The following is a 27,743-nucleotide window of genomic DNA, read 5'->3' on the forward strand; positions in this document are numbered from 1 at the left end:
AACGCACTAATTCCAGTGCCTAAACTATAATCAACCGACGACGGCGACGAGCTTCCCGGAATTTCAGTCGGCCTCTCTAGTCAACCCCCGTTTAACGTTCATTTAAGGAATCGAATCTAGCGATGGAAATCGGAGTGGGCCGTAAGTGTGTGGGTGGTGGTGTGTGTATGTGCTTGTTAGTGTCGTGCCTTACCCGAATTGATGTCGAATAATGGGACCGTTTTAGAAAATGGAGATCAAAACCTCTATGGGTTCTTGGATGGTGTTAAAGTGAGTTGGAGTCTTCGAAAAATAATTTCTGAATGTTCTACCTAAATTTATTTGCCACCCAAAAAAAAAATTAAAAAAAATTAATGCTAGTAGTGTTGTCACCTTTTAGGAAATTTGTAGAGTATGAAATTCCAAGCATTTTGGTGAAGACTTCGCTTTCGGAGCAATGTATTAGTTTGGTAACTTAACCTCAAAATCAGGTTTTTGGACGTCCATGCTTAAAAAATAGTATGCTCTATAAATTGATGATAATTATGGAACATGTGTTTTTGCTGAATGCTGTAGAACGATTTTTTTTTTTTTGAATACGACTCTTTTACTGTGGAAAAAGTTGTGTAAGCAGTAAGGACCTGAGACAAGTGACAACTGGCTTATTCATATTTTTTTTCTTCAACATCCCACATGATATACTTACTTACTTGATACTTGATGGGCTACAATCCGCTACGATGAATCTACGCCGAATGGATAATTCTTCTCCACTGGGCTCGGTCCTGAGCCAATCGTTCCAGTCGCCCTGAACGTTAAGTGCCATTAAGGTGAAGATGAATCGAAGCCAAACCTCAAATTTCAGCTATTATCGCAACGTTGCACTTAGTTTCTGTTGCCGACTGCCACAGGTTGAACTGCGTTACCTCCGATACTGTTGGGCTTCGATCGCCTTTTCTGTACGCACTCCGATCCACTTTGACCGATTCTTGCACTTTTTCCCAGAGTGACCTCTTTCTCCAAATTTTCAGCACAGTTCGGTTCTGTCCGGACCTTTACAGGTCGCCGCCGGATGTCCGAAGTCCATGCATTTAAAGCATCGCATCGGTGGCCTATCTGCTCATGTGACGAGTCTCAGAGCCAATTCTTATCTTGCCTTTCTCCACCAATTTGTTCGCCGTGTCAACTGGTAGCCGAAACGTCGCTGACAGTGCATAATGGTCGAAAAACAGTGGAAAAAAAGTGGCCAAAACTAGTTTTATCGCCTGAATAGATGAAACATGTAATCTGAGTATGTTATTTGGTGTTTTTATTGTTTCCGAAGTAATATGTTAATAATTATATTACGTAACATCTTTTAAAAGTTTTTTATTATATAAAAATGCTATCGAACCGGACAGAAAGCACACATTTTGTTTGTATTTGTTCGAGTTTGATCAAAATATATATATGAAAAGTGGTTAAACATATTTTTAATGAACTTTATATGAAAAATATGGTCAAAATGTTCAATATACAAACAGCTCTAACTTGGAAATCAGCAAATTTCTGCAAAAAAATTAAACGTTTTCTGTAAGATCAAAGGAAGCTTTTTGATGTGCAATATTCGAAATAGCGGCGACATGAGGCGACAAGAGTTGTTTTTCATGTTTAAAATTATTAAAGTGCAATATTGAATAGTAACGAAACTTTAACCAAATCAAAGTGTTGAACTATAAGCTTTCAGATAGTGCGTAACTTTGGGGAAATATTGCATTCCTGAAATATAAATTTTATGCTTTATTTCATTGTAACATTTTTCAATTTTAGGGCTTCAGCCAATTTGACGTCATCAAAGTCAAAGAAATTCAAATTTTAGTTTAATTTCAGTTAAGAATCATAATAATACAATACACGAAGTATATATATAAATGATAAAAATCTCAAAAAAGTTTTTGGTAGTTTTGGCTGCTCCTTTATATGGAGCCCGACCATTGAGCATTGTGCCGTTGTACGACTTCCTCAGACGGATTACCATGGCCTCCTCTCTAAGGCTGCATTGCTCACGCAGCTCCGCACTGCCCTCGTCCACGGTTGTTATCATGTCCAGATATTCGCACTCAACAACTGCTTCCTGAGAAAGTGCTCTTACGTCCGCTTCGTTCGCCAAAGATTCTGCGACTAGCTCCTGAAAGGCCGAGCTCTTGATCACACGTGAGCTTAAACAGCAACTCCCCTTTCTGGGTGCGCCACGTTCTAACCACGTTTTCTTCGAGGTCCTTCAGATTCAGATCGTCCTTAACTTTTCGAAGAAGATCTGTGAACTTTGTTTGGTCGTTTTCCTTCACAAGTATGGCATTCCCTTTCGACCACTCCCACTACGGATGTCTCTTCGCTTACTTCTTCCCGTCTGTTTTCGTCTCCACCTTCTCTTTCTGTTTCTTTTTTTATCATTGGCGTTTGCCATCCGACATCGTTCTCGTCTTTTCCGGCACAACTTTTTCTTGCTTGTTGCCAACCCGGGTGCATCATGACAGCTGCAGTACAACGTCAGTGTACCGAAAAATTTTGGTCCGTGGTACTGTCAAACTCAATGAAATTATGGAGTGCGCCAGAAAAAGGGCGTAAATTAGAATTATGCTCAATGAAAATAAATAAAGGTTTACAGTTTTTGTTTGGCATTTGTAATATCATTATAAACAAGTGATCACCAAAGTGTGACCGCCGGGAAGGTTTTGTGCAGTCCTCGGGAAGACTTCACGGCCCGCGAGGCGGGTTTTGAAAAATGACGTATTGTGGTCCGCATGTTTTAAGTTCCTTATAGTATCCAATCTTATGTTTTTGGAATTATTTTCGAACATTTGGTCATTTGGTGCTCGATATTTATGATATGCAGAGAAATTTGGAGCATTATGGACACATCAAGCAAATGCATATTTTAAGCAGACATCATGTATACGCGCTTCATATCAAGAGCTTGAGATCAGCTTGCCATGAGCGCACAAAAATAATCGCGCGCTTGAGCACGTGCTATGGTGAGACACATTATATTAGATCTCATGTAGCAATGTACTAGCTCAAACGATCACATCTGCACTGGCTCATGCGCCGTCTCATGAGAAATTCTCAATGTGACAGTGCATTTGAGACTCGCAGGTAGAGTTACATATTTCTCAGAAGCACATAAATGTACTGACGAGCCTCCAACCAAATCGTCTCTCAGCTCATCGGAATCCTAGTGTGCTGCGCTAGACGGAGGCTCACGAAAATTCTAAAAGCGCGCGCTAGGTGATGTGCTCTCGGGGAGACTCGTCACATGCGCTGCTCGGAGCTATGGCTCGCCATCGGTATCCAAGTTGTGAAACAACTCCTTAGTAACGAAGAGCCTCTACAACTATCTTCGCCTCGTTTGCAGGTGTCTAGATGGCCTACATGATATGGTCGAAGACTCGCGATCCAAGTGTTACAATTTAAATCCTCGTTGAACTCTTTTATAATCACTTCAATTATTGCGCTGAATTTTAAACAGCACATGTGACGGAGCGCATGAGACCGCAGTGAGACACATCTCAAGCAAAATGAGGCGCACCAAAAAAGGTCCACAATGTACTGCGCTCCCGTGCGCTGGCAAGCAAAGAGGCTCCTGTACCTAAGGCGACAGCACGTGCACAGTAACTCTACTCGCAGGAAAAGGTTCCAAAAGCAATGGAAAGGGATCAAATCATGGTTTAAACTGCCTGCAGGCAGTTTGAAAGGACTGATGTGGTTCAACGCTGTTGAGATTCTAGCTTTTGATTTAAAAAACTTGGGCTGGCCACCGAAGAAGCATAGGCATAGACCGAAATCTTATGCTTCCGTGGGGTTATTGTACTAGGCAAACATAATTGCATAAATGTACTCTCCTAGTAAGCGCATGTGACGAGCCTCACGAGATGTCTCATGAGACTCGCTCACTAAGATATATTTTGTACGTATCCGCATCTCGTGTCTCACATAATTTGTGAACTGCGATATGAAATATCGCATGGCACACTAGCTCATCTAGGTATACATGAGAAATACGACACTCTGATTTTAAGACCATATAATGGCAATGTTTTTCATTTACCCTCGGCGTTTTTCGAAGTTTGTAATCAATACGACGTGCTACATTTATTCATGGTGATAAAAATGATTTCAAATGTCAAAAATACGAGATAGAAAACAAGGATAGAAAAAAAGTATCGGGTCAAAATGAACACTTTCGCGAAATTTAGTGAAAAATTTATTATAATTAGCTGTTAAACCTATTAGAAGGTAAAACCACACCAGCAAAAAAAGTTTCTAGGTAAGATACTTTGTTCAAAAATTAGATTCTTCCACCGCCTTGCTTATAACCCAATTGAAGCTGAGAAAAAAGAAGTCAAATTTCAGAGGATAATTTAAGCAAACTATAAACTTTTATACCATCAAAGAGTTCATACAGATTAGACCTATTCAAATGTCTGGAAGTTCCTCAGTCAACCAATATTTTGATTTTTCATGTCAAAATGAACTTCTGGTCAAAAATTCAGTCAATAGGGTCCTAAAGCCCTGTCCCAATTTTAGTACCAAACGCTTAAGTTTAGGCCAAAAACACATGTTTACTCAATTTTCTAATGTTTTCCGTTGGTTTAAGCTCAAAAAACATTTTTTTAGATTTTGTCACATCCTTTGGCTTAAACTCAAATTTTGGGTGTATTTTGTTTTCCGTGTCCCTTACGAAATGTCAGCTAGGAACAACCCCAGTGGTCGAACTAAAACCCCTGTGGTGTTTTTGTCGACTAAGCGAACGTCAAACATGATCAAAAGTGTCAAGGTTCATTTATGGACCAAATTTTTAAATTAAAGTTTAAACATGATATAGCCATTATTTGAGCGGGAAAAATTGCTAAAGTAGTTAGAGTAACATGCTCTTTCGTGTTATTAAATAAAAACAAGATTTCATCAAAAATTTTAGGACCCAATTTGGAGAAAATTTAGATGTGCTTCAAATCAATTATGTGTTTTTGGACTATTTTCAAGCTTTGAAAATTCATAACTACTGAACGGAACATTAAAACTTATCGGAAATACCTCTACATAGTAGTTTATTCAATTGTACGAACTTTTGTTGAACACGGTTTTATGATTGGAGCAAGTTTAACCCGTAGGCTACGGGGCTGACATACGAAATTCAAATTGCTCGTATTTGGGCAAAACTCCATATTTTTGAATGAAATTTTGAGGATGGCTTCACTATTAGTTGTAGTTTCATAACTGTTGGGAAGGTATAGCTCCGGAGTATTGTGGACAAAGTTATTCCAGAACATCTCTGGGTCAGGAAGGGTAAAAATCACATAAACTTCCTTTTAGAACTCATTTATAATTTGGAAACGAAATGTTTTCATTCAAAATGTGAACAGACCCGTTATTTGTAATAGATTACGAAGACCCAGGATATTTTGAAAATTTATAATTAACCTAAAGTAAGACTAAGGTCTCCAGAACATTCTGGAATTTTGCCATAATCAACACAGGTTCATAAGTTATTTTTTAGCGATTGATGTCTACGTTTGTTGGCTTACGGCACTCACTGAAGCTTAACAGACGTGTCCACAATTTATGACATGAAATAGGATATTCGAAGTCATCCCAATCATCCTGGAATTCAGGTCCTTATGATCTACCAAATCTACTACAGTCTATACTAACCCAATTCTCTTGAAACTTTCGCGTTCCTATCCATAAAGCTTCATGTGGTTCAAAGAGTGTACTGCTATGAATATTGATAATCTCAAGAACATACTGAAGTTGTGGACATCAACTTCTATACGCAACTTAACTTATTATTCAAATAAATTTTTTTTAACATATCCATACTGGATCACAAATCTCCGTTATAGATAAAAATAGTTGTTTCCAAGCTTATTGGTGGTACTATGAATTTTAAATTACTCTGATGACAATATTTACAATATCTACTGGATCTACTGGTACTGTTTCTCACTTGTTTTCGACATCTGCTATCGCAGTATCTCTAAGGGCATCTTCAGAGCTTTGGAAATGTGATTCAATTGGGTTAGTATAGACTGTAGTAGATTTGGTAGATCATAAGGACCTGAATTCCAGGATGATTTGGATGACTTCGAATAACATTTTTCTTGTCAAAATTTGTGGACACGTCTGTTAAGGCTCAGTGAGTGCCGTAAGCCAACAAACGTAGACATCAATCGCTAAAAAATAACTTATGAACCTGTGTTGATTATGGCAAAATTCCAGAATGTTCTGGAGGCCTTAGTCTTACTTTAGGTTAATTATAAATTTTAAAAATATCCTGGGTTTTCGTAACTTATTACAAATAACGGGTCTGTTCACATTTTGAATGAAAACATTTCGTTTCCAAATTATAAATGAGTTCTAAAAGGAAGTTTATGTGATTTTTACCCTACCTGACCCAGAGATGTTCTGGAATAACTGTGTCCACAATACTCCGGAGCTATACCTTCCCATCAGTTATGAAACTACAACTAATAGTGAAGCCATCCTCAAAATTTCATAAAAAAATATGGAGTTATGCTCAAATACGAGCAATTTGAATTTTGTATGTCAGCCCCGTAGCCTACGGGTTAAACATAGTTTGGTTGAGGTTTGTGCGTCAAGGTTCATGAAAATCACTATTTTTAGGGAGTGTTCTCCCTGAAAAACATACCTATATTAAAATTTCGAATTTTGAATTTCCAGAACATAATGGCTATGTATTTCTAAAACTCAATCCCGTTGGAAGATACCTTTTATCTTACGGAAATAAATTGTGAAAAATTGGTAATTAGAAAGCACATTTTTAAATCCGCTATTGCTGAGCCAAGAACACCACCGTGAGCTTCAAGGAATGTAAAAAATGAACACGTTAGCACTGATTTCTCAGTCGATGATAATGATTGTTTACAAATCGTTCTGAATAGTCAGTGAAATACGATCAAAACAATCATTGCTCGGAAAGAAAAAGCAATGCTAACTTGTTCAATTCATTCATTCGAGGTACATGTGTCATGCACGATTTAACTATCATCAGGTTTGGATGGGTTGTTCGATCTTTGGGCATTTATTGTAATATATTTCCTAAAGCAACATGTAAGCTGTTGATGGTTAAAGACTTCATAGATTCATTATGTTTGTTTCCTGTTGACTAGGGCCTGGAAAAATAATGCCAATGTGTGTATTTTATAGCATACATATTCAGAAAACCGTGATTTCTGGGTACTGTGGAGAACAAATCTCGATCAAACGATGTTTAAACTTAATTTAATCTTATTGGCGTGTTTGACAAACTTTAACAAAATAGAATTAGCTTTCAATAGATAGTTACTATTACTTTTGATTTTGATTTATGAGTATCGAGTTATGATTTTTCAAACCTTAAAATAAGCCTAAAACACAGTTTTGACTTGAAGCATAGTGAAATCTCTATCACATGAGCTGAAAATTTGAGCAGACATTGTTCTTAGCATGAGAGTTCAGAATACTGCCTGACCGGAAGATTTCCAGACATTTTTTCAAATATGAACAGGTCTAATACAGATTTCATACTGTAAAACTTGAATGTAATTTTCATATTCTCAGAGAATAAAGGGGTGTTCATTTCGCCTCGTGTGTTTATTATGCCCTCATGCCCCCTAGTTTATGAAAAATTGACGATTAGTTTTTTGTCTTGTAGGGATCTATCGATCTGACGTTTACTTAGGTCGTTTAATAGTGAACGGACCCAAGCCAAACATCAAACTGTCGGATCCCTACTAGAAAGTGAACTTACTTTTGGCGGCCATTTCTGCTCGTAAACCGCAGTTCATCCAAAATAATTATTTGATAGAAATTTAGACATCTGGTGGTGAGTATGAGAAAAAGTATTCAAATTCGCAAAAAATAAGTGCTGCGAGCACAAAATTGCATGGCGCCACATATGAAACTTGCACGTAGTCGAGAAACAAACGATCCATAATCTGAAAGAAAAAAAAGTTCTCCTTCCGATGCACAAAGTTTAACTAACAATTTATGCGATTATATTGAGTGATACTTGTTGTGCCTCCGGAGCGGCAATCTTCCGGATTTTTTGGTTAGTTGTTTCATTTCATACAGAATATGCATATAATGCATGAATAGCAAGAATGACATTAGTAGCTATTGTTAATAGAAAATATCAACATACAAAACGAAAAACGTGTTAATTTTGAGAACGAAAATAAAAGTGTGCATGTAAACAAACTAATTTAACGACTTTTCTTGTTATCTTATCTAACGCTTCACTTCGAACGATCGTTTTTAAATAAGCCTATAATGATGTTTTCTCTAATTCGGAACCAATATTTTAGCAGGCCAAAAGGTTTCAAAATTTACTTGAATCCCCAGAATATATACTTATATTGTATTGTATATTGTTAAGCTCATGAATATAAGAAAAATAAGCACCATCCATTCATTGAAAATATTCCATTGATATTGAACTTCTTACTAGTATAGACATTCTAAGTTCTGAATAACTCATCTAACTGTTCATGTAAAAAATGCAATCCCATTGAAACCCGTTCAAAGAAATATTTTTTATGTATTATACGCCATCAAACATGCTCGTCAAAAACAAATGTACTATTATCGCTTTATTAAACAACATTTCTCTATTCCCTGTAAAATATAGCACTAATAAGTTATTTAATCATTTCACCGAACGAATTAGTGCTCTGTTTAGTTCATTTGGAGATAAAACTTTGTGATTTTAATAAATATATTCTCATTGGAGGAAGAAAATATCAGACTCGCCCTTATTTCATATCATTCCATTCGTTGTTTTGCATCCGTCAACAACGAAACAAAATCTCGATCTGCCGTAGTGAAAAATTATGCCGGCAGCCGTGGATGGACCCATTGTTTTGGTTGCAAGTAGGTACGTGAAAATCGCGTTATCTGTCACTTCGCGGGGGGGGTTGCTTGTTGCGCTGCTTTTTTGGGTCTTCCTCTTCTCTTGGTGGCTCTTTGCCACGCTTCTTCGTAGGTTTGTCACCTCGTACCTTCGGGGTCCTAAGCTAGCTCTACTCTCATCCTCTACAGTCTACGCTTCTGGCAGCATTGGCAGAGGATTTGATGCTCGTCAGCTGGCCCTTGATCGCGGTATGCACATTGTGCCGGTCCATGACGAACTGGATGAGTTCTTCGACCTTTTCGAGTTTTCGGGTTGTTGCCCTCCTTGAGCATCGTTGCTACTCGATTTCGGTGTGTACACTGGACTTTGAAACCCCAATCCTCCTTGTAGTCCTTGTGTCTCACATTGCTTACTGATATACGTCGGTAGATTCTCCGTGATATGCACCGGCGATCGTGGCACCTTACCGCTTTTCTGGAACGCGCTCGTGTCCTCGACTCCTACTATGTTGAACTCCATTGTATTGGTATTGTTAAGAAATTCTCCATTTTAGTAGGTCCCCATCTAAGCCGCTTTCCTTTCCAGTCGTAAGTAGTCGCCTTTGTGATCCCATGGTGATGTTTGTAAGCAGTGACGCCATGCTAGGGTTGACCCGACCCCTTATGGGGTGCCAAGTTCAGAGCCAGATCGACGCAAGTCAGGAAAGGTTCAACTGAGCCTCCCTCCACCAGCTAAGGTGGCGGTTTTAGAACGTGCTTGGAGGCCTGCCAAGGTTTTAACGGGAAGGGGGCAACCGTACCATTAACCAACTCATCTTTTCAGGGAGGTGTCATCCATCCTAACTAAGGGTGTAGAATAGCACGGCTATCAGCTCTGTAGCGTAGTTCCTCTCACGGTGTGTTTCGTAGAGCAATTTCAAAACAAAAATTCGGCATGTCTGAAATTTTGACACAAGAAAGCCATGATTGTCCCCTTTCATTTGCAACTAAAACAAAAATAGGGGGAGATCCCCCAGTACCGGACACTTAAGCCGCTAAATTCATAATTCGTAAAATATTGATTTTATGCGCTCGTGTTACTCATTTATGATAAATATTATCATTTTTATAGTGTACAAAAATAAATTTGAAAATATAAATATGAATTTTGACATTGCATTTTGATGATGTATTTTAGTACCAAATTAATCGATTTTGAAAGGTGGCACCCAATACCGGACACGATCTGGAAATGCCTCGAATTCTGTAAATTTGAACATCATTGAATGTGTTTACTATAGGAATAGTATATAATTGCCATTTCAATGCATTTGCAACATTTACAAGAACAATTTGAATATTTCTTAGTTAGCAAGATGTACATAAAAAACCTCTTTCTTATATGATGAAAAATGACACATTTTATGATGTTGTTCTGAATGTTCATTTTCCTTATTTTTATTACATCTTTGATACCATGATCGACGGAATCCATGAAAAATGAATGCATTTTGAGACACTGGTGCAATAATTACAAAGATATCATATAACAAATCAGGCTGTCCGAAACTGGGGGACAGGAGGTGCTTAACCAAAATTGTGATTTGTCCATATTTAGTCCAATTATGGTACAAAATACATTCATACTATCAAAATAGGATTATGTTCGAATATGCTTGCGTGATCCAAAGTTTTTTTTTCATGTTCAAAATAATTACTAAATAGGCTCAAAATTAAGGCAACACGTAAATTTTTTTGAAATTTTCAAACTTTTGTACTTTTTTAAGAAGGCATGCATAATTCAAGGATGTGTTGTTCTACGCAAACATTAGTCTCCATAATAGCTTCCATTACTACTAATACACCATCTTGATTGGACCATGATTTCTCAATGTTTCGACTTTGTCCGGTATTGAGTGCTGTCCGGTACTGAGGGATCTCCCCCTAATCGGTCGGGGGGTCTGGAGCATTTTTTTTTTTCAATATTTTTTTACGGAGTTTGGGTTATAACTTTATCTTAGTATGCACCTAGGGTCTTTTACAACCCATTTAAAAATTCAAATCATTGTAACTTTTGATTGAAACAACTTATTATTTTTTGTGGGATTTTATTTTTACGAAAACAAAAGTTTTGAATGACCCCTAGGAGATCCGGAAGGGTTGTGTCCAACTCATAACGTTTTTGGAGTAATCAGATAGGGAGCCGGATCCTATTCTTGGCGCTTTTGATTCACTTGGACAGTGGGGTTTTTTTGGAAGCTACAGAGCTCCTATTTGGTCACCACATGCGTTGTACTGAAGTGCATTTTACTGTAAAGTTTCAGACAATTCAGCCGAAAACCTCCCCCCCCCATGCCAACGTGAATCATGAAAGTGCCCAAATGGTTTTGCACCCTACTCTTATGATTTGCCTGAGATTTTTGTTAAAGCTTCGTATGATTTCGTTATTAAGCTAGTAAAATCGTAAATTTACTAAGTAACATTTTCAAAGCTGATTTAATTTATTTGTTTTATGTATTACTATAGAATTCCGTACAATTCTAATAAAACTATGCTAAAACTGAACATTACAGCATTTTTTGAGATCTCTAAGCAAAATGCCACGATCACACCATCATTTTTTCACAGGTAGATTTGTTATGAATTAAACCTATCGATGTTTGTTTGAATTCATTAGCACTTTTCTACCATCAATTTAATAAGGAAGTGTATGTATGCCAACATTATTATTAATATTCTTATCTTTATTTAATAGATTTTCAGCCCTAGACTGGCTAATCTTAAAATATTTGTCAGCAATCCTGTTTGTTTTTCCATCGCAAACAAAAGAAATGTTCTGTCAATCATCATAACCAACACATGGACAATAGTGTCAACATTGTACTGCTATTGCATTTGGGTTGGAATATTGGATTTATTAAGTGTTATTTTACATCTGTCATTGGCATAAGGTCGAAAGGGCAAAAGATCGAAGAGGAATAAAGAGGGGATAAAAGGTCGAAGATCTTTATTCAAAGATGATTAAATTTTCGATTATGCAAATCACTTCAACTTTTTGTCCTTTTGACCTTTTGCGTTTTCGACCTTGTCATTCAACCTTTTGTTTTTCGACTTTTTGTCCTTTCGACCTTTTGTCTTTCGATCGTTTGTTCCTAAATCAAGTCAGAAAGATGAATATTGCTCTTGAGTTACAAATTAAAATTGAAAAAAAGGTTGTTTGACATACTTAGTTGTAAAAGCAATGCAAATTTCAACAATGAATGAAGCAAAGAAGAGGCAACTCGGACCCATGCCTGTAAATGTCTAGGTGTAGAGCTGTCTAGAATATAATCTACAATTTATTGATACTAGATTTTTACACCATTTCCATCTAAATCCATTACAACAGTTCACCTCATCAAAATTTATCAATTTACGGTGCATGTAAAATGATATTACAATCAACAAAACTTAAAAAAAAGTTGCACTAGACCCCCCGATAAATTATTTTGATTTTAGCAGCAAATGAAAGAGGAAGGTCTTGCCTTTCATCGGTCCAAATTTGAGACATGCCGATTTTTTTGTTATGAGGTTACATGAAAAAGACACCGTGCCTCTGCGTGGTCCGTAGTTGTAGTAGGATGTTGCTGGCCTGAAACCTAATGCGTCGGGTGGCGCTCCTGGTGATAATAAAATAGAACTAGTATAACAAACTCAATTTGTCATGCTCGCTAGTACTACCTAGTGGGAAAATAAGCAACTGATAAGTTTACCTTTAAGGTGTCCTCGACCTTCTGAATTATTTTGCCAAAGATTCGAGGATTATATCTCATCTGGATCACAAGATAGAACTGACATACAATGTTCATTTTTATATGCTCACTGGCGCCCCTTTGTGACACAATAACTAATCAAACTTCTGAACAACTTTGTTGAAGATCGTTCAAATTTATCTGTTTTTAAGTGATTTTCAACATTTTGGGAAATGATTCAATATTCAACTGAGTATATTAATGTTCATTTTCAATAGGTTCCAAAAAGTTTCGTAGACAAGAAAATTGAATATTTGCTAAAACCAATATCGCAAAAAATCCCAGAAATATTCATAAAAAATAAAAGCAACACAGTAGTTTTTGAAAACACCTGCACAAATTTTAAAATACATTATCTTTTCCAAAAAACAATTAAACAAAATTAAAAATCGTTCTGATAAAACCCCTGAAAAACAGTTTATTTTTGCACAAAATATTTTAGTGAAAAGATGTTGAAGATCAGTATTTGAAGATACCGAAGCTCTTAAACACCATCTGAAACCCCATAGAGCTTTTGATATTTTTTTTTTTCTGAAATGGTCCAATAGTGTATCGGTTTGTAATTCTAGGTCTGGTGCTGCTGATGGTCGTTTCCTGTCTGGGTCTGACCGTTTCGATACCGGACTATTGCGATCCCCTGCTGTGCAAAACCGATCACCTGCACATTGGCTGCAATGCCACGGACGATTTCGGTGCGGCATGTCCCCCGAACACCGAAGTGATTCCAATGGACGACAAGCTGCGGGGAATGATTCTCGATTTGCACAACAGTCTGAGAAGCGAACTGGCCAATGGAACGATGGAAGGATTCGCTTCGGCCGAAAGGATGGCCGTTCTGGTAGGTGGGGACCTAGGGTGGTCCATGATCATCAAACTAGAAAAATCTTAAGTTATACCCGCCAAATTTATTTTATGAAGAAAGTCTTCCCAATATTTGGGAAGAACGGTTCTAATCACATTATTGACCATAGATGGCACTGTAGTCGATGATTTTTTTTTTTTTTCAATTATTGATTTGAAGATTCACCCGGCGTGACAGCCATAGGTGGCTGAAATTGTAATTAGAACCGTTTTTCACCTATGTTTAGTAGTTTTTCTTCTGTTGTGTCTACCTATCTTAAGCGATATTTTTTATTCCATCTCATGAGTTAGTACCTTTTACTTGTTTATAGGTTATAAAATCTTAACATAAATTTCATGATCGTTTAGTCCTCTTTAGAAATGAGGATTTCCACTGAAATTTTATGTGTAGATTCTAGTAGTCCAAATGAGCAAAGTGGGCACCCCTCTACTTAAGATTTTAACAAGTCGATTTTTCCAAACAAAATGGACCACCTTAGTGGTACCATTGCACTTTTTCCCCAACCAATCCGTATCGATGGTTTTTGATTTGGATTATCTTTTACCCCTCTCGGCAGGAATGGAACGACGAACTGGCCAAGCTAGCCGAGTATAATACGCGCACCTGCCTGTATTCCCACGACGAGTGTCGGGCCACGGAACAGTATCGCCATGCCGGGCAGAACATCGCCCGGAAGTCCAAACCGAACAACATCACCGTGGAAGTGACGCGTGCCATTCAAGATCTGACCAACAAATGGTGGCAGGAGTACGTCGATACCAATCAGACCGTGGTGGACTCGTACCGGAAGGTGGGCGAGGGGTGAGTATCGGTTGGGGGAGAGGGGTTCTGCAGGTCGTTCCATGCTTGAATGGGGTTTGAATTTGGTGGTTTCTATCGAAGCAATGTGAAGTTTTTGGATGCGAATGATTTTAAAGGACACCAGCATTATACTGATTGTAGTTGGCATTCTGTCTTTCGAAGTACTACATACTTTATGGAGCCTCAATAGCCGATGAGGTTCACAACCAGCTAAAATCATACGTCATCACCACTACCCCCTCCCTTGTTTGGTTTACTAGAAGCGGCTATGAAAATTTGAATCAACCATTGTGATTTTATTGAAATAATTCGTGTTCTAGTATGTCTTAAATTTATAAGCTGAGAAGTTGATGGAATATTTACAGGAGGAATTCTGGACCAGAAGCTAGCATCTCTTGAAAAATTGTGGAGAATTTTTTGAATTGAAAGAAAAATTATAGAGGAGAAACCTGGAAGGAGTCACTGAATGTATACCATTCCTGAAGCTCTTCCTCATGGAGTGTGTGAAAAATTCTTGAAAAATCTGTAAAATCGCATAGGAATCTTTGTAGTCTCTAGAGCAGTTATTTAAAAAAGTGGGCCAATTCGTGATTTTTAGGTCCAAGAGGACAAAAATGTATGAAATTCATCTTTGCAAGTGGGCGAAATTTCTAGTACCGATGACTCTTACTGCTCTTAGCTATACAGTAGTTCATTCCACTAAAATTGTAAAGATGTACAGTGATACCTCCATGAGTCGATGTTCCATGACTCGATATCGACTCATGGAACCATACTAAAAACAAAATTTCATGGTTACTATGATGTTCCCTAGAAGCAGCTTTCCAAAGGATTGCTGTTCCATGACTCGATATTTCCATGAGTCGATGGTCCCTTCAATATCGACTCATGGAGGTTTCACTGTAGTTTGAAAATTCATGTTCAATTTTGAACCACAAAAAACGAAAGTGAATACCATGTTTTTATTGCTATGTGCGTTTGAAATGCAAATATCAAATGCGGGAACACCAAACGCGGTAAGATTTTCCACAAGAAATGCGATGTCAAAGATAGGATTTTCTATCTAGGTCAGCGGTGATTTAGATAATCGTTGCTAGGAGTCCTTTGATTGGTTTGTGTTACCGCATTTGGAGGACATTTAGTCAAAATTTGCACGTCAAATGCAAACAGCAATAATTCATTTTTGTTTTGTTTTTAATGCTCTAATTTTTTTCTTAAGTTTATTTGAGAATGTAATCACTTTACTAGAGAACGAAAGCAAGTTTGAAATTGTTTTAAATTGTTATAAAAATAAATCATTTTTTTGTTCTTTTTTTTTAACAAAAATAGTAGATTAGTGTTTGAATGTTTGGTAATGATTATTAGTCAGTACATAATGAATAATACAGTAGTCCATGTAGTAACTTGAGGGACGTCTTTGCGAACCAAGATTGGACCAATAACTGACAGAATGTTTGTTTTTTGGTTTCCATACTGATATTTCTCTAAGCCTGCTTATAGTGCAGTGAGCAATTCTCGCTGAAACCAAGCCGCCATCGGCACTCATCGTTAGAATTCCAATATTATGTCACTGATCGCTAGTTTTCGATAAAACTTAAGGGTGGTCCTTTCGGTTTTCTCAAATTGGTGGACCCCTCGTACGCCAACTAACTGAACAGTTTGCGAAAAAGCCCATTTTTCAATAAATCTTGGGTATATCTTCACGGGATATGTCTCATATTTCGCTTGGAACACATAGCAAACTTAATGGCATCGTATAGAGAAAGGATATAGCTTTCATTTGAAGTTGAAAAAAAATTGACAGCCATTTTGAATTTGGCCGCCGTTTTGGATTTTGTTAGAAAAATCGTTTTTTCACCATTAGCGCACCGCTAGTTTTCAATTCTGAGATCACCATCAGAAAGCTGAGGAAAAATTGCGTAACATAGGCTACAAAAACTAGGTGAGCAATGGTATTTACCCTATGATATGAACGATTTTCTAAATCATGTTCTAGTATTTTGACGTATATGGCGAGTGTAATCAATGTAAACATCATTTTTTGCACTACAAAGAAACAATTTTTCAATCGTTGGTGAATTATTTGAGACAGATGAAAAATAGGAGTAATATTTTGAGTGAAAAAATCTGGCGGCCATCTTGTTTTTAAGTAGTAGAATGAGTTTTCACCTTGACAGCACTCAACATGTTGAATTTTAATGCTACCGTTACTCTTATTCTTCTTCTTGTTCTTCTTTTTCCTAACGTTACGTCCTTACTGGAACAGAGCCAGCCCCTCAGTTTAACTAGCTTTGAAAACAAATTATCAAATATGATTTTTAACGCTTATTTGCTACCTGAATGATTCTTCTGCATATCTTCGAGTTGAAAATAGCATTATTTCTTTCATTTATTTGGTCTAAAACCATTGATAGAAATGAACAATCAGCTGAACAGCTGAGATAAGATAAGAAAAATAGAATCTGATTGTTTTTTTAACGGAGGCCTTGTAAAATATTGTATAATTTAAGCCACGATAACAGTAGTTTACCCCACTCTGCAACGATCATCAGCTACACTGATGTTCGCGAGATGGTCACTCATTCTCGCAGCATCCATCCAGCAGAGATGGATAGCAGATCACTCATCCCATCTCTCCGGTCACCCGGGGATAGGAGAATGTAGGTATACGATCAGTATGATATAGATAGTATGGTCAGTCTCATGTCAGTGCGCGAGTAAACCAGTCGCCTCAATAAACGCTCTAGTTTTTGTACAAACGGTGTTCAATTGTGTGGTGGAAGAAGTTCCCATTCGGTGTGCTAGACTAATAGTCAGTGTAATCGCCTATAAGTGCAATCCTGACAGTGGAATCCTCCCTGGAGTCGCGAATTGGGAATATACCATTTGAGAACGGTCGTTTCAATCGTAGTTGACCAGTGCGCCAAGGTCGAAGACGGAACAGGCCTCATAATTTAACATGATGAGCACTGAGATGGTAAGAAATCATTCAACTGCTAAGAACCAAGATGGCGTCGAAATCCAAGATGGCCGCCAGATTTTACAACCTCGAAATAATACACCTGCGTTTCGGCATTACGTCCACATAGAACAAAACCTGCTTCTCATCTTTCAATCTCGCTATATTTCACATGCATGTTGGGCGGTACTCAAAACGGTACTTTATGGCTCAGAAAATCAAGGATGTTGTTTTTGCTTCAAAATTTAAGATTTCCATTCTGAATGAATGTATTTTTGTCAATGTTTTACGTTAAAACTATTACCACAAGACTTACTAATGTCCCGACGTGCTATCTATAAACTTCATTCAATGAACAACAATGCATATGGTAAAAAAAAAAATGTTTGTTTAATACAATCAATGTTTTTTGACGGTTTTCATTTATTGAATTTATTTATTCATTATTACTGAATTCAAAGATATGTCGAAGAATTATTCTGTTGTCAGAAATCGCATTGTAAAAGAAAATTCCTATTTAATAACCTGGATTTATGACCAATAAAGCTGAGTATCTGGCTCGGTTCCAGTAGCAACGTAACGTCAGGAAAATTAAGAATAAAAAGAAGAAGAGTATACGTAACCTTTTTTTATTGATAACCTCTAATTTCAACATGCTGAGTGCTATCAAGGTGAAAAATTCATTCTTCTACCTAATATCAAGATGGCGTCAAATCCAAGATGGCCGCCTGATTTTTTCACTCAAAATAATATTCTTATTCTTCACTCGACTCGAATAAAACACCAAAGGTTGAAAACTTGTTTCTTTGTAGTACAAAAAAAGATTTTTGTATTGATTGCACTCGCTATATACGTCAAAATCGTATAACATGATTTAGAAAATCGTCCATTTGATAGGATAAATACCATTGTTCACCTAGTTTCTGTAGCCTATCTTACGCAATTTTTCCTCAGCTTTCTGATGGTGATCTCAGAATTCAAAACTAGCTATATCTTTTCTCTATACGATGCCACTAAGTCTGCTATGTGTTCCAAGCAAAATATGGGACATATCCCGTGAAGAAACACCCAAGATTTATCGAAAAATGGGCTTTTTCGCAAACTGTTCAGCCAGCTGGCGTACGAGGGGTACACCAATTTGAGAAAATACACAGAAAAAAGTTTTTACTAATAACAAAAGCGTAATTTGACCAATCGTGGAATGTTGTGACGCGTAGTCTTGATTTTAATGTAAATTTGTGCTATGTATAATGCACATGCATGATCCCGTATAAATAAATTAAAATTACACTCGCCGCATTACTACTCAAGCCCAAAAAGCACAAATTTACACGATAAGCACTGACTGAGGTTGACGCAGCTTCGGCAGTCTATGCTGAAATCAGCAATCGTCGCCATATTGACTGGCTGAAGAATTTACAACTTGTGTTAATTAGTGTAAAAAATATACAAAATACAGTGATGATCAACCGCAAGGATGGGTACTTGTCCGGATTCAGAACTATATTGAGTGGAGCAGCTGTTTGTGCGTTTCTCCAAGCTTGAATCATTCGACAGGAGAAGTAGAAGTTTTATCGAGAACTAGCGATCAGTGACATAAAATTGGAATTCTAACGATGGGTGCCGATGGCGGCCTGGTTTCTGCGAGAATTGCTCAGTATTGTTTAAATAAATGATAATTTACACTTCATTTCTTCCTCACAGTCCAGTCCAATAAAATTGTGAAGTTGTAGTTAAAAACTCATGTTCAGTTTTGAACAATGACAGACAAAAACCAAAACAAGGTTTTCAACTCAACATATATTGTTTGTTTGAGATAATAAGAATTTATTTTTAACGCAGGTATAGATCACCCAGACAACCAGAATGTACGCATAACGAAATCACCTTTTGCGTTATGCGATGTTTATATGCGCAAAGTTTCACGTACAAGATGTTGCGAAAAGGCCTTATACATACAAAAGTGGAGGCGATATACGTGCATATTTTATATGATGAAAAATAACATGCAATGCGGGTGTGTAAATTTTATTGTGAACTAGTCTGTACTCTTATGCGACTTAATTTGTGATAACAATTTTGATTTGACAGCTGCTACGGATTGATCCGATTTGTTTTGTAGGAGTATACGGAACGAAACGAAATGTACGTATGAACTCATAAAATAGCGTTTTATGCGAGGAAACTCATCGGTCGAACGATATTATCCATCATGTAGTGCGGGTGTGATGAAATTTGTGTAACTAAACGACTTTTTCCGTTAACTGTTATGCGACTTCTGGTTGTCTGGGCACCTTTTCGAGGTGCTTTACGGGGTAAGATCTATCATATTGTACTCTTGATGTATCTGTTCTTGCGAATACTTAAGTTACGGTTGAAAGAGTATATAAGAGTAACAAGCCACTAAGACCCACCTATTTGTCCTAGATGATGAGGAGGTTGAGGTGGAAGATTGATTCATTCAGCATCTGAGGCTGGCTTTAATTCATGAGACAAGTTCTTTTCAAGTTCAAGTGCTTATCTTTCAATATCGAGGAGGTAAACGATTCTGAATGAGTGGAGTTCTAAAATAAGGTTCTTGTTTCAAGGAATCTAAATGTCAAAAGCGCTGAATCCTATTCACAGTTACAAAAAAAAACTTCTTTGTACCATATAAGTTGAAGAAATAATTTGATACGCTAGACTGCTAGAGTATCGATGTATAGTCAAAATCAGTATCATTCAACCAGCCAAGGCTGAACCTGAATAAGGGGCGCGTTTTTGAAAGTTTAATGGTAACAATCAAAATGTATAAATTGCGGTATCTTTTTCTAAAAAGGCTCTACTCAAAATGGTAAAAAAATGATAATTGTATTGAAAACAACTACTTCATTATTTCTCAAAAGAAATGGAGTAGAACTACATGCACTAAACAAATGACACGGGTAGGTATACCACAGCTTATCCTGAACTGGAACAGTAAAAAGAGAATGTATTTACTTGACTAAACCAGGGACGAAAATACTCAATCTAATCTCGCCTTTATTGACACTTGCTCGGTAGAATCTTCGTTGATTTTTGTTTGTTTTTATCCTCACCTTGACAACACAACAAAGATTGGCAAAGCGCTTGCCGCAAAATTTTCAGTTTCCTGTTAACCTTCTTCTTCTTTCTGGCATTACGTCCCCACTGGGACAAAGCCTGCTTCTCAGCTTAGTGTTCTTATGAGCACTTCCACAGTTATTAACTGAGAGCTTACTATGCCAATGACCATTTTTGCATGCGTATATCGTGTGGCAGGTACGAGGATACTCTATGCCCTGGGAAGTCGAGAAAATTTCCAACCCGAAAAGATCCTCGACTGGTGGGATTTGAACCCACGACCCTCAGCTTGGTCTTGCTGAATAGCTGCGCGTTTACCGCTACGGCTATCTGGGCCCCATATCCTGTTAACCTGCTGATACTCAATCGCTTTGTGATTATCGGAAACAAAAAATGATATTCATTCAAACCAGCTTGAATTTTTTACATTTCGCTTCAAGAAGTTATAATTTTTGCACGCAGCACACTAAAGACGCGTCAAAATCATCGATTCCGCGCATCGGATCGTTCATTACCCGTATAGCGGCATATTTTTTCAATTAATATGAACTTCATTGATATTCAATTTCCTAAAACTGACACTCTTCTGCTTTTGATCATCAAAAACACCAACGACTTACGAGCATCGTTGTTTGTTTTCTTCATCTACTTTTGTGCTATCTTCATTGGTACAATCATATTGGTGGTGGTGCGGTTGCTTTGATGGTGGCATAAATGTCAGTGAATTGAGTATAGTGAGCATGAGTTTTTTCGTCCCTGGACTAAACATTGCTATTTTTTTTCTAAATTATTATAAACAATCAAAATGTCTTGTTTTCAGTTGTCAGTTGTCATTCAAGAATATCCAGTTTTTTGAAGAAATTGGTTGAAGGATTTCTCCAAGAAACCTTACAAGAATTCCTCTAGAAGTGCCTATGCCAATTTTGCATGCTATTCTCACATCGTGTGGATTTTTGAAAGTATTTACCCACGTTTTATTTCAGCAATGCCTGAACCAATTTGATCAGGGGTTATTCCAGGAAATAAAAACACTTCCAGGAATTCCTCAATAACAAGGGATCCTTATTTAATGTCTTCAAAAACAAATCTTAAGCATTTCACACAAAGATTACTCCTGTTGTTTTTCAAACATTTTCCAATTAATTTTTTAATTAATTATTGTGAATGTTCCTGCACAGTCAATCGATGTTCTGAAGAAAATTTCTTCAAATTTTTTTATTTATTTTTTCGAAAGTGTCTTAGAAACATCCCAGAATAACTGTTTCGGGAATTTCTGGAGAAATTTATCAAATAATTGTACGATAAATTTCTGAAAAAATCGTGCAATTAGTTCTAAAATAAATTGGTCGGTGTTCAGACTGACTGGATCAAGTGTTTTTTATAGTTTCAGGAATAATACCCAAAGTATTCGAAATATCAAAATAATTGCATTATTTGCTGTGATAATGGAACATATCTATTTGATGATACATATGTATTAAATTAGCACGGGAGAATTCAGAATTGGTGGTCTACACGCAGCTCTTCAGTAAAACTATGATGAGGGTCATGAATTTGAATCCCATATGTCGTGGATCTTTCCGGGTAGGAAATTTTCCTGACTTCTGATGGCATTAAGTATGTTCGTGTCTGCCAAAAGAATGGGAAAATGTGGAAGAGCTTATAAGAACACTAAGCTGAAAAGCCGCCTCTGTTCTAGTAGGAACGTAATGTCAGAATTAAGAAGAACAAAATCGATGTATTAACGTAGATTTTGGACGAAATATTAGGAAACACAACACAAAATCATAATATAAAGTTTTGGATGACTGGAGAATTTTCTCGAGAATATTTTTGTAAAAAATATTTAAATGTGTTCCTCAGAAATTATAAATGGAATTTTGGTATTGGTATTGGTATTTTCTGAGGTCATCTTAAGGATTCCTAAGAAATCGTAAAACAATCACTTAAGGAATTATTGAAGAAATCTTCGAGTGCCTCCTGACGAAAACTTTTGACAAATACCTGAATTTAACATAAAGACATTTTTTGAGATCAGTTTTTTTTTTTCAACTTTTTGGTTTCTTTTTGATTTCTTTTTAAATTCCTGTTTGATCTCTTTTTAGTTTCTTTTTTCATGCATGAGGTGTCTGAGGTTTTTACCATCAGTTGCAACTACCCACTGTCGAATGAAAAAACGTCGTAACTCAGAACATCGAATAATAAAACGACGAACGGGAAAAATGATCGAAATCAGTTATTTATGGCCTTCAGACCCTTGCGCCCATAGAGACTTCTAAATGTTTCTATGTTAGAAAACACACTTAATTATAACACCCGAAATACTGCCAATGTCCCAGGTGTTGACGAGAAGAGATGTTCAGCCATTAACTATTTTCTTTTATATTCACTATTTTCTCTTCACTATGGACAAATACAAGGGTTCACTCGTTGACGTTTGAGCGGTGCCGTGTTACACTAAAACCTCAATTTACGAAGTTTTTTTTTACGCTACCTCAATTTAAGTCACTTTTTTTTACGCAGTGCGTAAATTGAGTTTTTACAATTCTGTGGGAAATTATTGACCTCCGGTTGGGGAAACCGTTGGAAACCCATACAATATGGGTATTTTCGGAACGGGCACGTCGAGGGGATGACAAATATCGAGGCCCGACGCCATTTTGGAATCCAAGATGGCCACCTCCGGTTGGAGAATATTGTTGAAGAAAATCGATGTCTGACGCCATTTTTAAATTCAATTCACCAAAACCTCAATCAACGAAGTCTGTTTTTACGCAAATTCATTTGACGTCACTTGTTTAACGAAGTAAATTCATGAACATCAGTACGGATTAGTACATTGAACCATTTGCTTATATTAAGGCGAAGTAGGACGACATTGAAATTTGTACTGGGCATCAATGATTGTGGCCAATCCGTCTCACGATTGCGAATTAAAGAAAATCACTAGTTTTTGCACTGACATCGCTGAAAATGTATCAGCATACTTTCTGTATGTTAGCGCAAGTAGTGATACTTTTATGAATCAATATTGCTTAAGATGACTGAGTTTTATAACTTTGAAATTGCAATCTGCAAAATCAACATGACTACCAAAACGAATGACGGGCTACTTAGCCTTAAGAGTTTAGATTTTATGCTATAAATAAGTATTATAAATTAACAACTATATAAATTTGTAGATATTTAGACCTATATATCCTTGCAAGTACAAAAACATCGACACAACTCAATACAACATTTCGTTTGCTAATATGGACGGTAAGAGGCCTTTGCAATACAGTACTGACCCAATTTTGTCAGCCTTTGATTTTTTCTGCCCCCGATTTTGTCTACCCCGATTTTGTCAGCTTTTTGACCCGATTTTGTCAGCCTATTTTGAATTTGTCAAAAAATTGTTATCGTTATGTTTCACCACGTAAACATTAAAATTGATGATAATGTTTGATGTCATGCACGCATGGGCATAGCCAGAGGGGGCAATGACTATGCCTTTTATTAAGTGTTAAAAATCGATATTACCAATATAAGGGAGGGGGGAATCCAAAGGCTTTTATTCAATGGAGTTCTTGGAGCACCAAAAACATCCGTATAAATCAATAAAATATACCGTTGGCTTAAGTGAATTGTTGAGAGACTGTGCCATATTAAAAAAAACTACCTATAGACCATTGATCACGTTTGAGGATTCAAAGGCCTTTATTCAATGAAGTCTTTGAAGGACCTAGGGTATCGGTACAAATTATAACAATACTCATTTTACTGCTACATATAGATAAGGGCCTGTGTAATATCAAAAAAGCATCTATTGATAATTTTTTTTTTCGGAACATAAACCACTGCGACCAATATTTGATCTATTGTAGTATATCCCGTGTCCTTTGTGTAGTGCATGTCGTGTTACTTTGTCACTATCGAGAAGTGATAAAGTATTCGGTTTTTTTACAGTTGTCATTCCTAACTTGATCACAGGAAAGGATTCTAATTGAAAGGTTCCGCTTTTTAAACCCTTCGAAGGGTGTGGTGGGTACACTCTCCGCAGGCGCGCCCCTTTATCAGTCAAAATCGGATCCCTTGATAAAGTCGGGAAGTGACACCCATATTGTCCATGCATCAGAATCCTAGTCCTTACTTCTTCAAACTAGAGAACAATAAATAAAAGATTAGAAAACAACTTGTTGATTTCGACTCATTTTTATCCTTGTCTCAAGGTCATTCTCAGCTACTGGAAAACCGAGACTTGTCACTTTTAACAAGGGTTAAAATGTAACAAGGACTAATAGTGTTCCTTTGATTACTATAGCATCCTGTTCTCTTCGTTTGAATCAGTCAGGACTAGGGTTCATTGGTAGATCTTTACCCCATAACGCACCACGAAAAGGTGATCTACCCGCGTTATGGGTAATCTATTGATAATTGGTTACGCTTGTAGATCCTAAGACCTATATTCGATATAGTTCTTGGAGGTCCAAGGACATCCACACAAATTATTACAATACACCGTTAACTCACATAAATGGTTATGTGCCTGTGGAGTATTTGAAAACATTGTATTGTAAGTATTGTGAGTTAATCTTCTACATAGAAATGATGAATTGATCTTCGTTAACTCATGTAGAATCATAGGCCTAAACTCCAAAGAGTTCTTGGAAGACCTTAACTTGCACACATTCTAGCCTTATTTAGAACCCAATGTATTAATAATATGTTAATGGTGCTAAAAGAGCATATTTTTTTCTAAATAATATAAATTAATTTAATACAAATAGACTCCAAACGGCAAAACCTCGTTTTACGAACTGAGCTCCCTCGTTTTAAGCACTAATTCAATTTACGCACCAACTCAATTTACGCACCCCTGATCTAGTTCGTAAATTGAGGTTATAGTGTATTTGTGTGACCATGGAAACCAGTGAATTCGGCACCGGTCAAACGTCAAATAGTGAACTCGTGCATCGGTCCATACTTCGAAATTAGTGGCATCAGCCGAATCAAAAACGCGTCAGCGAGAAAAAACCGTGACAGGAAATTTGAAGAACAGCACGGTTTGCTACGATCCCAGTGGCTGCACTCCATGCAAATGCTGGCCAAAATTTCAATTCTCACTTAAAACTGTTGATTATTTGATATAACATGCAGTTACAAGGTTTTAACGTTTTAAAATATAATTCTTTGATATAGCATGCATAAAAATTCAAGTATTCTTCGAAAAATCTATTAAAGTTACCCCGTTTTACGGTATGTATTTTCGAATTACACCCGATTCTGTTTTTGCACGGGGGATGCGTACCGTGCAAAAAAAGTTTTCAGTTCAAAATTTCAAAAACCGTGCAAAAAAAGTAACCACATTTCTCGACGTTTCATGCAAAAATAAGGTTTTGGCGGAAAAAAATGTATGGAAACTTTTTTTGCACGGCCGTGTAAAAAAAATCCGTGCAAAAACAGAATCGGGTGTAGACCGGTTGGAACAGATTTGGTCATGATTTAGTACAGAAACTGAAATTTCGATAGAATACCCAGGTAACCAATAAGTTTAAAAAGCATTTATTCAGCAGTAGAGGCGTCTTTACTGCAGGTCGTTTAATGCTAGAAAGCCGTGCATGTGCCTTAAATGCTACTGAAATGCAGGTTTTGACTCGATATACGGCGAATTTTCTTGCAAGGGTGAAATGAATAATAATGATAATTGTATCGAAATGAGCAATCAGTTCAATGCTCCTGACAAATTTTCCGAACACCAAATCGAAGCAGCCTCTAGCCCAGGCTCTTTGATTCAAGTGAGGAAGCAAAGAGTGCCGCCTATCGTGGTCAGTTGTTCCGAATTTGGGGGATTTAGGCAGGAGATCTTGAACTCCATTAGGGGAATCAAGGTTTCCTTCCAAATCGCAAAGAAAGGAGATTGTCGCGTTTTGCCGGAAACTCTTAAATATCGCGAACTTCTTCTCAAACATCTTGAAGAGAAGAGGCACAAAATTCAATATTGTATTATAGCTTTTAGAAATAGGATAGCGTTAGTTTATTACGTAACGATGAATTTGAAAATTTCATATTGGTTTTCTCTTCATCGGCAAGTATGGATTTATGGCTTATGTGTGTACCAGATGCAGGAGGGCTGTCTTTAATTTGTATTGAAGCCTTAGAACATCTATGCTGTTTCTGACCTGATATTCAAAGTAACTTTTTATAGGGTTCAGACTAATTATTTACATCTAATTGGTCGTACAACCGTTCTGTGATCAATTACGATTAATTTTGCCATGGAATCTCCCCTACACTTTTGCCATCCCACAATTTCCAATCCCGTTTTCCAAAAAGCAACTAGCCTGAAGGCAGAAATCAAAGACACCAAACATTTCGCTTTTCATTCATGAATGCCATTTTTTTTTCTCTTCCGCAGCGTCCACATCGGTCACTTTTCGCTGATGGCCAACGATCGGATCACGAGGATGGGTTGCGCCGCGACCAAGTACTGGAACCCGGAGAACAAGCGCAACTACGTGTACTACGTGTGCAACTACTCGTTCACCAACGTGCTCGGGAAGCCCATCTACAAAAAGGGCAAACCGTGCTCGAAATGCGGCGAAGGCAAATGCAGCACTAAATATCCGGGGCTGTGTGAGGGAATCGGCGATGTTATCGATAAGGAGATCTAAGGGAGGAAGAGTGCGTTTCGTCAATTTGACGCGAGACGGTCAGTCAATATCGGTGCAGATATAAAGATATGTGTGATACCTCAGTTAAATGTAGTCACGATATGTTCAAAGGAAGTTATTATGTAGATTTCAAGTATTTCAGATTTCCTTTCAAAGGAAGTTCTCAATTTCGTATTCGTAAGAAGCACTGTTTTCACATCATGTAGGTAAAAAACGATCTAATGATATATTGAATTTGAATCATAAATACTTTATATGAAGGTCAAAGGTGATATCTATTATTCCGAGACAACAAAAACGATAAACAATTCGTTGTACTTCCCTTATGAACAAATATGGCAACTATCGATCCCATGTTGAATATTTTGCGATTTTCACTATCTTGTTTGTTATGACCAAGATCAATTTCTTGAGAAAGAAACTCTGAGGTACATGAAAGCTGCATAACAACCCCCTTTGAACATAACGTCTATAGTTCATTCTATTTCGAAAGAACTTCCTTCGTCGACAGTTAGCCGCCCCACGCAATTATATCCCGCGTGAGTAAGCATCAAAGTGCATGGGAAATTCCCATTTTAATTACGCCCGAGCATTGTACATAAATTACTTTCCGCGATAATGTTTAGGCAACAACGACTCACCTGGGAATCGGAACACGTGTTTGGTTTGTAATTCACAGCTTCGTGCCAGGGTGGGGTGCTTTGCTTGAATGACTTTTGTTTTCCTATCTATCATCTTGTTGAATCTAG

General features: G+C 37.2%; 1 protein-coding gene across 1 annotated transcript; it reads left to right on the forward strand.

The window, feature by feature from the left end:
• On the forward strand, positions 1-27,457 carry LOC5572260 (venom allergen 5.02). Its single transcript, XM_021850583.1, has 4 exons — positions 1-141; positions 13,208-13,476; positions 14,057-14,301; positions 26,739-27,457. Exons 1-4 carry the CDS (start codon positions 123-125, stop codon positions 26,992-26,994), a joined length of 789 nt encoding a protein of 262 aa, XP_021706275.1. The 5' UTR covers positions 1-122; the 3' UTR covers positions 26,995-27,457.
• Positions 27,458-27,743: the final 286 nt, after the last annotated feature.

Source organism: Aedes aegypti, chromosome 3 (genome assembly GCF_002204515.2).
Source record: "Aedes aegypti strain LVP_AGWG chromosome 3, AaegL5.0 Primary Assembly, whole genome shotgun sequence".
Taxonomy (NCBI): Eukaryota; Metazoa; Arthropoda; class Insecta; order Diptera; family Culicidae; genus Aedes; species Aedes aegypti.